This window comes from Numida meleagris, chromosome 1 (assembly GCF_002078875.1).
Source record: "Numida meleagris isolate 19003 breed g44 Domestic line chromosome 1, NumMel1.0, whole genome shotgun sequence".
In the NCBI taxonomy this organism is placed as follows: domain Eukaryota; kingdom Metazoa; phylum Chordata; class Aves; order Galliformes; family Numididae; genus Numida; species Numida meleagris.
The window spans coordinates 61,628,497-61,643,080 of NC_034409.1; the positions used below are offsets into that span (position 1 = coordinate 61,628,497).

The 14,584-nt window shown below is 36.7% G+C and overlaps 1 protein-coding gene across 7 annotated transcripts in view; it reads left to right on the forward strand.

Moving 5' to 3' along the window:
• The window catches only part of ERC1 (ELKS/RAB6-interacting/CAST family member 1), a 300,339-nt gene that overhangs the window by 261,322 nt on the left and 24,433 nt on the right, over window positions 1–14,584 (forward strand). For 5 of the 7 annotated variants that reach the window (XM_021389603.1, XM_021389620.1, XM_021389611.1 and 2 more), the window contains one exon: window positions 3,812–3,913. In XM_021389603.1, the coding sequence (XP_021245278.1) occupies window positions 3,812–3,913 (102 nt within the window). Of the gene's footprint in view, window positions 1–3,811; window positions 3,914–5,489; window positions 5,557–14,584 lie in introns of all 7 variants that reach the window. The other 2 variants (XM_021389632.1, XM_021389660.1) reach the window with 1 other exon arrangement.

Genomic DNA, 14,584 nt, shown 5'->3' on the forward strand with positions numbered 1-14,584 from the left:
AGAAAGAAAGAAAGAGAAAGGGAGAAAGAAAGAAAGAAAGAAAGGGAGAAAGAGAGAAAGAAAGAAAGAGAGAGAGAGAGAGAGAGAGAGAGAGAGAGAAAGAAACCTTCTGGAAACAAAAATGAAGAAACCTATTGAGTTGTGGGATCTTGTCCTTTTTTTTCAGTTTAGAGATTTATCTGCACATGGATGAAAAAAGTACCTGTAATGTCAAATGTTATTTTTTAAGCAAAATTTGGATATGACATCCAGTTCTTATCATCACTAGTTCTGATTACAAGCTCTGTAGGTTTTAGACAAAAGCACTCCTGACACAACTGATTTGTCTGCATTGCTCATTTATTTTCTCACAGGACACTGTGGTCAAACCACTTTGTTGTTCATATTTTTTACAGTGATGTAGAAATGTTTGCCTTAGAATCTGAGCCATAACCTCATAAGGTGGGAGAGGATTGTATAATAGCACAATGACAATGTGCTTTAGGACTGCAGGATGTTGAAGTGGTTCCCCACAGTAAAGTAAATGGTTTGTTTTTAAATCATTCCAACAGCCATATGCGAATACTCTAGAAGTTTCCATCCTTTTGAATATTTTTTTTCGGGAGAGGAGCAATGGGTAAAAACCTCTGCTTATGTATTTCCAGTTGTTTTGAAAATTCCCAATTAGAAGTTCTTCATTTAGTACTTAGGCCTAAAGCAGAATTGTTTTATTTCTATATTTGACATAGAGAATTAAAACATAACACGACATTTGTCTATTATGATAGAAATATGTCTGTAACACTGCTTGGAACATTAATATTGAAAAACACATTAGTGGTATACACCAGGAAGTAAACTTCTTTTCTTCCGTCTCTAAATTTTTGCCTCATTCCAAGGATAAGTGTGTCAGTACTGAATTTGGTGTTTTCTTGCCAAGACTTGCATATCAGAAACATGCACTCTTAGAATAACAGCAAAAACAGTGGAAGGTCAGGTTGGATTAAAATAGCAATACAGAAAACATCTTCCTGGTGAACTGATTCAGTGTGTTTGTCATCAGTGGGATGCTGGAGACATTGTTCTGGCGTTAATATTCAAAGGGCTGTAATGGAGCTAAGCAGCTAAATCATATTTGTGCAACAAGAAGGAATTTTGGAGCTCATCTTCCTCCTCTTTTGAAAACTCCAGCCTTGATAACTATAAAATTATCTGAAAATGAAAAGCCCAAATTCTAAGAATTAAAGCATAATTTAGACTGGAGTGGTCCTTTACATACTGTCTAGTTCTAGGACCCACTCAAAGCATGTCTGCTTGGAGCAGACTGCTCAAGGCTTCATCCACTTGAGTTTTGAGTATCTCCAAGGATACGGATGGCCAAAACGTCTTGGCAGCCTGTTCTGGTGTTTGATAATCCTGGTTATGAAAAGGTTATTCCTGATTTCTAACAAGAATTTTCTGTTTTCCAATTTGTATCTGCTGTCTCTTCTCCAGTTTCACCCAGGAAGACTAGCTTCATCTTCTCTATTTCCTCCTATCAGAATAATAAGTCTCCTCTTTTTCAGGCTAAACCAGCCCAATTCTCTCAGCCTCCTCCCATGCCTCCTGCTAACTATTAATAGTAGGATATTCTACTTGAAGTTAAGGGACAGATGTGTGCATCCTCTTCCATTCCACTTCAGAATTTTTGTGAGAGATGCTGTTCTTCCAATGATTAGATCTGTATCTCGTTCTGTTCCTATAATGGAACTAATACAGAGTTTTTTACATGCAGTAGGATAAAGCATGTAGAATATCTACTTTCTTTTCTCAGAAAAGTTAATTTTTTGTACTAATATTCTGCTAAAATTCAGCTTTTTATATAAATCCATTCACATACGGATTGAAATTCATGTGAAAGATTATTATAAAAGCCAAACATTTTCAAAGAAATCAGTAGGAGTTATTGCAAGAAAGAAATGATTGAAGATCCAGTCTTACATTTAATGAAATAATAAATATGGTGAAAGCATCTTTACAATGAACTGGTTGTTTGAGTATTAATGTAGCACATTTCAAGCAGTGATTTATGAATGATGAGTCAGACTTGGAATTCAAAACTTGTTTGACAAAACAGAACAATATGAAGATTAAATTGCTTATTGCTTAAGCTCAATTTACAATTAGCTTTTGTTAAATTAATCCAAACTAAAATCAAAACCAGATTCAAGCCCTGGATTGTCTCTATAATGATCCGAATACAGGCAGTTCAAATCTACATTCTCTAGCATTGAGACTCATTAAAATCATAGTTTGCAGTGAGAAATCGTTCAGTTATGAAGAGATTGAATCAACAACTGGCATTTTTACAGCGAGCATTGAGTTTTCATTGAAGACATTTAATTTTAGTAAATCTTTGATGATTTTAGTATGTCTAGTACATAATTTACTGTGTATCATATCTAATACAGGTCTGGCTAGCCTTTTTTTTTTTTTTTTTTTGTAGTACAAGAATTTCACAAAGCTCAGAATGAGGCTTTGTCTACCTTATAAACTGGAAAACGCCATCTTTCCGTTTTGGTTCTGCTCCCAAAATACGTGCATAGTGACAGTGGCACCCAGATGCCCTCCACTGAAGCAGCTGCCACAGCAACAGCAGCTCACATTGCAAGATCCAAGATCCAGCTCTCTTGTGTAGTCCCCTCTATGCTACATACAGAATGTCATTGCCATCTGAATGGTCTTTGTAGCTCTACTGGGAAAGTGAGACGTTTTGCCTCTGTGGATTATTTCCTCTGTGTGCATGCTTGTGTTTGTAGGCAGTTAGGAACCTCCTTTCAGGATAGCTGCTTGTTAACAGCGCTTCATTTCACTAATGTTTCCCTTTGCAGACACAATCATGTAGTGTATTTTAAAAGTTCTAATTGCTGACCTAGAATGGTAACATTAAGGGGGTATTCGATTTGTTTCTATCTGTCTTTTTAAACAAGAACAGGAGAACCTTGTCCTTGGTTGCCTTTGTACCAGCTGAAAGTGACCCTTGGATTCTCATTTGTGTTTAAACTTATTTAAAAAATGACTTTCAGTATATCTGCTAGTCTAAAATTCCACGTGTTTTTTGTATTTTCTGCTTAAACCTTTGAATCTTGACATTTCCTGAGAAGATGAAGAAAATCTAAGAAAAGCAAAGAAACTTGTTTCATATTTTGTTAATTCTTTGCTTGACTGCATAGAGTTTGTAATTTTATGCGTCTCTATTATGTCACCTCTTCTTCCCAAAGACAAATTTATTTCCTTTTCACAGGAAATCTTTCCTGTTATTCAGATTTTTCTGACCAGTCTGAGGATTTTTGTACTGTCTGTAAATGGAGAACTGATTTGCATATTTAGACTGAATGTGTTTTGTTGTTATTGTTGTTTTAATAAACCATATTCAGCATCCCTACTATTATCATCTACTCTTCTCTTAAAAACAGATTTCTTCCTTTAAAATTACTTAAGCTCATCTAATTGATTGTTTTCATTGAATTGTTCTCCAAATTGGTATTTGAATCTTAATCTCATGGTTCTTTAACAAGAAATTACTTTCTTTGTACACGTGTATACAGCACCGGGTTTAGTAGGTACAGGACAGATGAGCAATTTAACTGCAAAATTAACCTAGCTTCAAAGTACAGTGATTTTAATGTGTTTCCATTTCTCTGTAGCAATACCTACATATGTTTTATGTGCATATCTTATTTTTTTTTCCAAGTGTGGATTTTGGATATACTGAATAGCATAAATAGCCTATTCTCTTTAGTCCCTATGACCACTTTAAAAGTTAGTCTGAAATTCATCTTTTCTTGAACAGACACAGAACCGTATGAAGCTGATGGCTGACAACTATGAGGATGATCACCTCAAATCCTCATCCCATTCCAACCAAACCAACCACAAGCCCTCCCCAGACCAGGTAAAGTCTCTCTCTTTTTCTCTTGTAAAGTAATATTACAATGGAGGCTGATTATTTTGAGTTGTATGTTATTCTCCCTGACATGCTTGCAGTACCTTGGAACAAAAATAGCATTCCACAATGCAGTTATAAAGCAGAAATTGATGTTGATGTTGTGTTACCTTCCTTGAAAACTCCCAAAATGTGAACGAACAGTTCCTGGTACCAAGCTCTTATTAAGTGGGTGGAGAATAGGGGGCAGCAAGAAATGTTGCTTGTCTTAAAATGCAAGACTAGAGTCCTGTGTAGCATGTTCACATTTTAGTAACTCAGGATTGCTGCTTGACTGTGTGGAGTGCTCAGAACTGTTCCTAGTCTTCAGTAGCAGGAAATCATGCTCCAGGATCAGCTTTCTGATCTATGCATTGCATATGAGCAGTTCTCTTCACTTCCCATGAGGAAATCCTGGCCTGTGTGCCAAATGAGCACAGACTGCTCCCTCACAAACTCAATGGGCCATGAACTGGAGGAAAATCAATTTACCATCTCCAAGGCAGTGAGGAGCCTCTTGTGTCACTTACAAAGCGCAGCTGTGTGTTTGATAACTATCAGAAAGATTACCTGTCCCTTGGGTAACACAGAAAATGCCAACGTAATTGCATATCCCTTGTTGTAATCTCATCCATTCCAATTTAATTAAAATATTAGTGATCATTAATCACTGCCTTGACAAAGTGAAAGAATGTTTGGCACTCCTCTTTACCCTCTGGCTGATCTAGAAATCATTGAGATCCGAGGGAAGGCATCTCACTCTAGACCTCCTTTAAGTATCAACATAGTGAAATACAGAAATTGAGTAAGATGCAAGGGGAAAATGGTAAAGCAAACAAAAACCACAACATTCACTTTGCAAAAATAAATAATTAGTCTGTATTAGAAAATAACAAGGGATATAAGCAAAGGAATGACCAGAGAAAAACTCATTTTCAAAGCAATTTATTTCTGCATCTTGTTTTAATACCATTCACCAGATAGTAAGGAAAGAACTGTAAATTGAATGTCTTTAATTTCCTGGAATGCTTTCAGAAAATGTTGGTTTTAGCTTCTTCAAGAGAGCGTAATTGTTAAGGCTGCATATTAAATGGCTTTTCTGAATTTATTTTGGAGGAAATGTTAGAATATTGTTCGTTTTTACATTGCAAGTATGTTATGAAATGAAGCCATTTTTACAGTGTAATTGTAGTACATGTTTGTGACTGTATGCAGGGTAGTATTCACAGATGAAATGAAAAGATAAAATTTAAATATTTAAGGATTTTCTTATGAAGGCCTCAAGTGGAGGGTGGCAGGGAGAAGGCAGGAGGAGAGTCCAGCTGCACTTTCCCTTTGTGGGGGGGCATTTTAAAAGCTAGCAAAGCCTACAAGAGAGCAAAGGAAGCTGTACATCAAGGTAGCTCTGAGTATTTCATAAGGAGTTAAAACCACACTTTTTGCTACTATTTGTACTTACGTATGTGCTTTAAATACTAACCAACTCTTTATTTCATTCCCATGCTGCTCTGGGGCTTTTCTCCCATTGCCACCTGTGCACCGCTAGGATGAGGAGGAGGGTATTTGGGCATAACCAGTCAGATGCTCTTAGCTCAGCCATTTTGTTCAGAACGGTGAGAATCAACTTCTCTTGCCATTAGAAAAGTTTCCGACAGTCACTCACTCTCCACTCTCGCTGCCGCGTGCATTGTGAAACCGGGGCACACCCCTTCTCCCTTGCTTGTGTAGTCTCTGCATGTGGGTGTTTCTGGTGTGCCTATTTGTCGTTTGTGATTTTGTTCTTATAATAATCATGTCATTGTTTCATGATGTTGTGGGGAGAACTTTCCAGGGCATGTAATTGAGTTTATATGCAAAGCAAACTCTTAGTGCATACAAGAGAACAGGAAATGTCTTTCACAATTTATCATTAACTTCATGAAGGAAATGTTTTCAGTAAGATTCTTTTTCCAAGTAGTTTGCACTGTAGCCAAATCTATGTATGCTTTTTCGATTCTGGTTAGTAAAAAACTTGCTCGGAGATAATGTTCCTCCTGCAGATAATGTTTCTGCTAAAGGTTTCAAGCATGTGGAGATCTGTGAGATTGCTGCCATGCAGGCTGACCTAAATGCTCACAAATATTTATCAGCTCAGAGCAGATGATTCTTGGTCCTGACTCAAAATATAAATTTTCTGTAAATTTGAAGGCAGAGAATAAAATCCCCTTAAGCTTACCCTGTGCCTTCCACCTCCCTCATTCTCTCAAAAAAAAGAAAAAAAAGAAAGGAGGGGGGGAGAAATTGGTAACTTTTGTCATTTAAACAACATTTTGTTTCTCTATGTCTGCCACCATAGTTTTATCTTTTCTGCTGCCTGATTGTCTCTGCAGCAACTCCCATTTCGACAGCAGAAGGCAGTACACAGGACAGAGCCATTCTCTAGCAAAGAAAAAAATATCCTTTACTGACTAGGAGCCTTGAAATGGAGCCACAAAAATCAAATATGGATTAAAAGCCTACAGTGCATAGAATTCATTTTTAAAGTTCTAAAGTAGAACAAATTTATTTAAACACTAAAAATATTTCAAAGGATTGAGGAGTGATGATAATAGTTTAAAAATGTATATGAAACTTTTTCACATACTCTTTATTAAAAATATTTCACATGCATTTCTTTGCAGCTGTTCTCAGAACTTGATTTTTCCATATCAATTATTTGAAAGAAAGCTCTTCTGAAAAACTCTGTGGAAATCTTGGAATTTCACATTTCTGAAAATTATTGCTTCATTTGTAAAAAAGAACAAGTTATTCTCATCACCCATGCTCAATTAACTGCAGGGTTACATTTCTGTCTGACTATTGATCAGATCCCTCTTTTCAAGTCAACCATCTAAAAAATTTAATCCAATTGTGGCAAAGTCAAACTTGAATTTCATGCCTCGGGGTTTGAACTGGGAAAATCTCTTTAGTGGGAAAACTGACAAAGTGCTTCATTAATTTGCACTCATTGTTGATTTCATATTCTTCTTGAATCACTGTTCTTGCAATGGCTGTATATTAGTATGTGGTGTTGAAGGTTTTAGAGAGAATGTTTGTTAGGTTTTGTGGAAGCATGGCAGTTAAACAGGAATGAATGATCAGGTAAGTAAATGAGGAAAAGGAAGACGACACTCACTATAAAGGTAGGAATAATTCTGATTTTCACTGCAGTGAAAAAATGAAGGTTGTGTAGTGAACATTGATAGAAAAATCTCTTTTATTCTCCCATCTGCTGATCCATCTATGAATGCAACTGTGCCAAGAGTACGTTTTATTATTTCACTGAATTGGTAGGTACTCCACATACCAATTAAATACAGTATATGCCTCTACTTGGTACTTGAGGCATTTTCCTCAGCTTCCACACTATGGCAGCAGAACAAGGAAAGCATGTTACAGAATATCCTAGTCGAAATAATGAGGCAGCCAGCATCCTCACTTAACAGGCATCCCATCTGAGAAACGTGTCAGTCTGAAGTCTGTCTTGCATACATCAACAGGAGAAAAGACAGAGGTGATTGATGCTTCCCGAGCCATTTATTCCTAACAAAGTCCATTTTTACCATGGCATTCCGTGTACATTCAAAAAAAAGAAGTTCTTGATCCTTTTGTAAAACAAAAGAATTTAAAACCACTGAGTACTTAACCAGCATGTGTTAAATAAAGTGCTTGTGTTAAAATGATTTTTAGAGAGTACGCAGTAGTATAGGACTTGAAGATAATTTTCCAAGGTTCCTTTAGGTCCTTGAGGATGTGATTTTCTCTGACCAATACTGAAGATACAATGGAGACCACCGAAACACGTACGAACTACAGTATTTTATGTTTCCCCTGCAGAATTGTGGAACTGACTGAAAATGTTACTATTATGTCAATTCTGTACATGACAGCACTGTGAGATATAATTCCCCTGAAATGGAGCATACACCCTTCCTACAGTTTCAGAGAACAGTAATTTGCAGTTCCATCTAAATACCAGCCTTTTTCTCTAGGAAAGATTCTCTCATTTTCTTGGTGTCTGAGTTTCTCATGACTCTTTTTATTTCCCAGATGGAGCTCTATCTTCTCAATATCTTAGCATATTCTACTGTCCTTTCTGATGAGGATGCCCTTTTGTCGTTCTCAAATACTAAAATGGTCTGGCCAATGACTTAATTAGTTATTCACTTTTATCCAAAAATAATAGGAATTCACACTTTGTGATATCTAATATGTATTACATGACATGTATGTACATGTGTATATTCTTGGAAATGTATGCTGTATGTTGTATGTGGAAAAGAAGAAAGCTGCCATGCTTAAAATTCTCAGGTTGCTCAATTCATTTAGTTTTCTTGTTAAGTACAGCAATAATATCTACTATGTGAGAAAGTGTGAGCATGGTTCTGAAGTCTGCTTGTGTTACCTCTGCCAACCAAATATGAGAAGAACTGATTTTGTTGCATGGATGTAGTGAGCATAGGATCACAAAAAAAACTGTCAGAAGAGTGAGAGGCAATCAAATTGAAGGACATGTGGAAAAGCAACGGTAAAGTGTAAGGGGCAAAAATAGAGGATAGAGGAAGCTGAAACTCTGAGAACTGAGACTTTTATCCCAGTATATAATTTATACATACTTTGTGTCTGTTTTTAAGCATGCATGCTGTTGTATAGCATTCCTCTTCCCATATTCCATTGCTCTGGCTTGCAGGAGGAGTTAGAACCTAGGAGATGCCATCACCATATGATTTTTGAACTCATTCTGTGGAATTATTTTCTATTAGTGATTGCCAAAAAAATCTGAAGTCACGGATATGCCTGCTAAGGAGCAAAACATTTGGCTTTGCTGTGTTTGAATTCCAGGCACAAAATCTGAAAATGAATTTTACGCTTATTAGAGTAACAGCAGAATGGCCAAAGAGCTAGCATTGAACTGGAGCACATTAAAGAAAAAAAAAGTTAAAGATGATGAAAATATTGGTACATTCCTATTACTGTAAAAACTTTGCAAGACAAAAGGTCTCTTTCTATGGCGTTTTTCATTAAAATTTGTCAAATTCAAGTATAAACTGTAAGTACTGTGAGTTGGTTGCTGGAGACAGCATAATTTAACACATCTCTTGTTTGTGATGGAAAGAGTGCATGATTTTCATTATCTGACAGTCAACTCAAGTAAATTTCATAGGCTTCTTGTCAAAAAGTGTAACTTATAATTTCAGCGTCATCAGATTACATCTATACATTGTGTACAAAGGCTGTTTTTTTAATGTTGTAATTTGGATTTGACAAACGTTTTCCCACAGACAAAAGTCATCTAAACTTAAATGAAGTAGAGAAAAAGTCATCAACATATAGAATGTTTAATGAATTCATTTTGATTTTTTAATCTATAGTTTCTCATAATTTTGTAAAGGATTCCTTTAATGAGTAAGCTCTTTCAAAAATGGTCTCATACTGAATAGACATTTGTGACTATTCAAGAGCAATGTAGTTTGAATGACATTTCTATATTCCTTCTATTAGGGCAAAGTTGTTAAAAAGGATTGAAGTAGGATAGAAACAGTTAAGCTCACAGAGAAGTTGATACTACCAAACACAGGCAAAAAGCAACTGAATAGTCAATTTGTAAGCCATGTGTTTCTGGTGCTCACAGAGCAATTTTGTTTCACCCCTAGGAATGCTGAGGACGAACATTCACAATTTTCCTTTTGTTTGTTTTTGAGGGGGTATTTATTTATTTCCATTTTACAGCTGAAAAGAAATGCCCAGCAAATGGATACCTCATCAGTCAGCACACCCAGTTATTCAGAGAAGAGTGTGCCAGTAGATGACAGATGATGCAGTCTGAAGAACTGTGGCTACTGTCATGGTAGAGTAAGAGGGATAGAAGCAGTGACATTGAGGGAAGACATCTCAGGACGTAATGCAACCTTTGCCACAGCTGCCAACCCCCATGAACTTTCCATTGAGATCACTACAGAAATAAAAGCATCTGTGCTTTGGAAAGTTTGAGAAGAACTTTTTTTTTTTTTTTAAAACTCTGTTCAGTGCTTGGATAAATATACTGATTTCCTTCAGCAAAGTAGATATCTTATTCATTATGAGATCCATTTTCAAATGATTACACAGGCATTCATTTAGTGCGTAAATGTGATCTTTTTCTCAACATGAGGCACATTTTATGCTTGCAGCATGCAGAGAGCTGCTTGTCTTACTGTCACACTTCTTTTATGTTCTCAGTACTGTCACTTTTTACACTGTGAACTGATAAGCTTCTCCGCAGATGCTTTTCAAATAAATTCATTTTCAGTATGGTCTTTTTAATTGCTAGATCATTCAAAATGGTCAAAAACTCCAAGCTTTCATGCCTGACTCATATTACAGTATACTTTACTGGATGCAGTACTAGACCACGATTCAGAAGATAAATTCTTTCCTGGCATTGTCTCCCACCACTTGCTTGTTCTCTTTCTCTCTGTCTCAAATTCTCTAATCGTAAAATGAGCTGAAGTTTTTGTGAAGTGTAAGTTCTGCTTGGGAAAAGTGCTATATAAGTGCTAGGTAATAATATTACACAATATCCTAAAACCGTGTTGTTACAGTGATATAATGGTGATTCTAATACCTCATTTTGAATGTGTTCCCAAAATTGTGTTGGATTTGTGTTCAGCTTGATTTATTAATATTTCTTATTTGTCTTTCCAAGATCTTATTCCTTCCCCAAAAAGGGAAAATAAGTATTTCAAGGAGCTGCCATTCTAGCATACTGAACAAAGCTCTTGGACTGCTGTCTCTTCTTCACTGTCTTCTGTTGTCTTCCAAAGGGTCATTCCTTCAGCTATAAAATCTACAAATGAATTGTGCGTTTGTTACAGTTCATCTTTCATACACGTAAAATCACTGTGAAAGTGTGTGCCTTATCCTTGCCTTGAAGACATATCCTGTGCAAAATGTGAAGGCAACTACATGAAATCATCTTACTTTATTTAAACGTTATCACTTGGCCTGACTGAGCGATAAGCTGCCAGATTTGTTTTGTCATACTGTGACAGTCAGGGCTCCTCACTCCCACTTTCCAGATGGGCAAAACTTACAGTAGTGAGAACCCAAGCGGGATGCACTCAAATAAGATAATGTAACTAATTAATTGTTACTTTGAATACCATTGTGCTGGTTAATCGCAGGATCTGCCTTCCATCCCTGCTTTTCTGGAGCCCTACTTCTGTGGGTGTCATTGTTAATGATGAACCTGAATGACTCCTGTGCCCAAAAGACTCGAGCTCAGGCAAGGAGGCACAGGAAGAGCGTGTGGACTGACAGCTCCTACAGTCAGGAAGCACAGTTCAAAATCCTGACTTAGCTATCAAACAAGTATCTATTCTTTTCAAGCCTTTTCAAGCGTTTCCTTTCTTCAGAAAATAACCTTTTCTCTTTTGACTGTAATGACTCTGAATAATGGAAAACCTTTTGTAGTGCCTTTCTTATTTTAGTGTAAGCCACAGTCTCATTATGGTGGAGTGGCCAACTTCAGTGATACCGATCTCAAGCTTAATATTTTGTTTAATGATTAATGTTCTATCATTCAATTTGGAAGCCACTCCTTTCCACTCATATTCTGTTCCTCACTGTAATCTTTTAGCCTGTAAGTAAAGAGTATTGTTAAACTAGAATGGACCAGTTTGGAGAAGAATGCTATCCTTAAAATGATGTTAACTTCTGTCCTTTCCCTGTTTCTGGGAACAGTTCTTTTGCCAGCTTGTTTCTTTAACTGTAGTGCTTTGCTATCTTAATAACTATTTTATGTTGGAAGAATATACTCTCTGTCCAAGAATGTTTTATCTACCAGCACAAAAGAGCTGATCTTGATACACTGTTAGTCTTCTTTCTGATCCCAGAAAGATAAGACTAAGATTTCCAGATGGAATTTTGTAATCTGTAGTTCTGGGATGAATTAAGCACTCACTACAGAGGTGTAACTGGATTGTATCACTGTCTTCCTATTATTCTTAGAGATCAAAGAAGAACACAAATAGATACTTATATTCTAAAGCATTCAAAACAGATGGCTGGTTTCTTTTTGTAGAGATTTGAGCTTTTCAGCAAAACAATCGCAAAGAGACTATCATTCATTTCTACCAAGTGAGATTATTCCAGGTCTGTATCTTATTTTCTTTGATGATTTACAGCTCAATATGTTCTTCTTCTCTCAGCTAGTTCTTTGTAGTAAGTAAGAATTCTGTACTCAATTTTTTTTTCCTGTAAGTTGTCACTTAGAGGCTGTGCAATAGTCCGTACTATCTCCCAATTACTCAGTCATTTAGGTCTCTTATGGCCTTCATCCACATGCCAGGATGCAACCACAGAAGAAGCTTCTGCACACTGAATATACCATTGGTAGTGTAAGGGAAAGTGAAGTTGAGCTCTGGCACTCAGATAGGACAGGGATGGGAGTAAGGTAGCTGCAGCGAAGCTGGGGCTGTCAGTGCCAGTGCCTTTTAATTGTAAGTTAGGGGGAAGGAAACTGGGAAGGATGAATGATGTTGGAGTAGAGAGAGAATCAAGCCCAAACCCGCTTTCCAATATATTAACTATGAAAACAAGCTTGAGAGAAATATGACTGAAATAAAAGCTGATGAGGGCATGTAGCCAATCTAGACGCTATATTTTCCTGGCTGATGAAGTTCGTAATTACTGACAGAGATGCCAGGTTCCAACTCATAGTATTCTCACCACAGGCAATCCAACTACATCTGTTTGTTTAATGCAGCTTATAGATAAGAATTATATATGTGTGTGTGTGTGTGTGTGTGTGTGTATAAACATATTTGTTAATGGGATTTTGCATTTGAATGTAGAGCAAAGAACTGCCAAAAGAATTCCTGACAACAGATAAGCCAGTAAACCAGACAGACTGTGGCTCCATGTGGCTTTGCTTTGAAAGTGTCTTGTAGTAGGTAGGGAGCTAGAACAACGGAAGGAAGGCTCAGTGTTAGAGAGGGACAAGACAAAGCTTTGTATCATGGACAGGGAGGTTATAGTTCATCTGAACAGGAAGAGCACTGATTGTGTTCTCTGGTAGACTACTTAAGAAATACCTTCTGTTTTCCATTAGCAATGTATCAGACAGTAGGGAGACGAAAGAATGCAGTCCTTGGTACATAAGCATTCGCATGGACAGATTCTCCCAGTGTATGTGATACAATTTTCTGGTTTCATACAAAAGTATATTAGCTGCCGTTTCCTTTTATCCATTGTAATAGGAAGAAGCAATAGACAAACTACAGTACAGCGAGGAGAACTTGTGCTTTCTTGTTTGCTTTTATTTAGAGAGTGAGTCCTAGAAAGCTTGAATGGATTAAAAATAGAAGCAAGTTTTTGTTGCTTATTCTTAAGCTGCTATACTATTGTAAAGAAGGAATCAGCATGAAGTGGATTCTGTGAAATCAAAATTTTCACTGGCTTAATTATATCCACGGAAGCTCGATCAGGTGGATGCTGTGTAAATCTTCATTGTCACTGTACCAGTTGCAAGCATTTTGCATTTTACTCCCTGAACCATTTTCATTTGCTACAGGAATACCTTTTTTTTTTAATGATATTGTAATTTTTAGTATCACAAGCCTGACTACCCAGTTTCACAGCCTTCTGTAATTGAATTTATTATTGAATCTGGTAACTGACACAACTTACTGGAAAGATTCTCAAATAAAGGGGATGTTAATGTATTAAAAAGCAGTTGAAGGTGTTAGATCCTTTGCAGACATTGCTTTGTTTTACCCCACCTGCTTTTTGGAGAGCTAAGTTGCTAGATTCCCAAGAGATTTTTTTAAACTAAAGAGAACTTTATATAACAAATATAACAGCATTTGAATTGATATGTTCTAATCTCATCTTGCAGTTAAATCACAAATCTCATTCCTTTGCCTCAGCTAGAAAAGAGCCATATGGACTGTTGCAGAAGAATGAGATGCAATGTATGCATTGTGCAATTAGTTATATTTAGGAGGTGAGGATTTGGGCAAACGCTCTTGCTTTTGAAAGCAGAGGACTGATGAAACTTGCAAAATTCAAGCTGGGTTTGCTGTATGTAGAGAACCCCTTCAGCTCTCCCCAAGTACCTCACTGCTGGACTTTAGTATTCCCCAAAGTGCCAATTATAAGCTTCACACAGTCCTGCCAGTGTGTTTCAGTTCTAATCTGCAGTAGTCCCAGCTATTCCACACATGGTTCCCCACAAAATTTTGCTCTGCAGCCCATGTAAGCAAAAGTTGTCAGCGTCAGACTTCTGGATTTGCTATGTAGAAAAATATTTTTGAACTATTCTCTCATTTTAGGTGCTTCAGGAATCCTACCAACCCACTGCAATTATTTGACTCACCTACATGATGGGGAAAAGATTTTACTAAAATGAAGGAACTTAATAAAAAATGGCTCTTCCATTTTTGTACTTTTTCTATTCTTCTGGTCTGGATTTTTCCCAAGATGAAGGGAGTGAACTCTGGAAATCATTAATCCATGGGATTTGTTCATGGTGTATAAAAATTTCAAAAATAATTTGCTATATCAAAATGATTTCCTAATTGATTCTGTCAGAAATGAACTGAGTAAGACAGCTCTGTCAAAATAGCCAGAATCTCTTTCAGC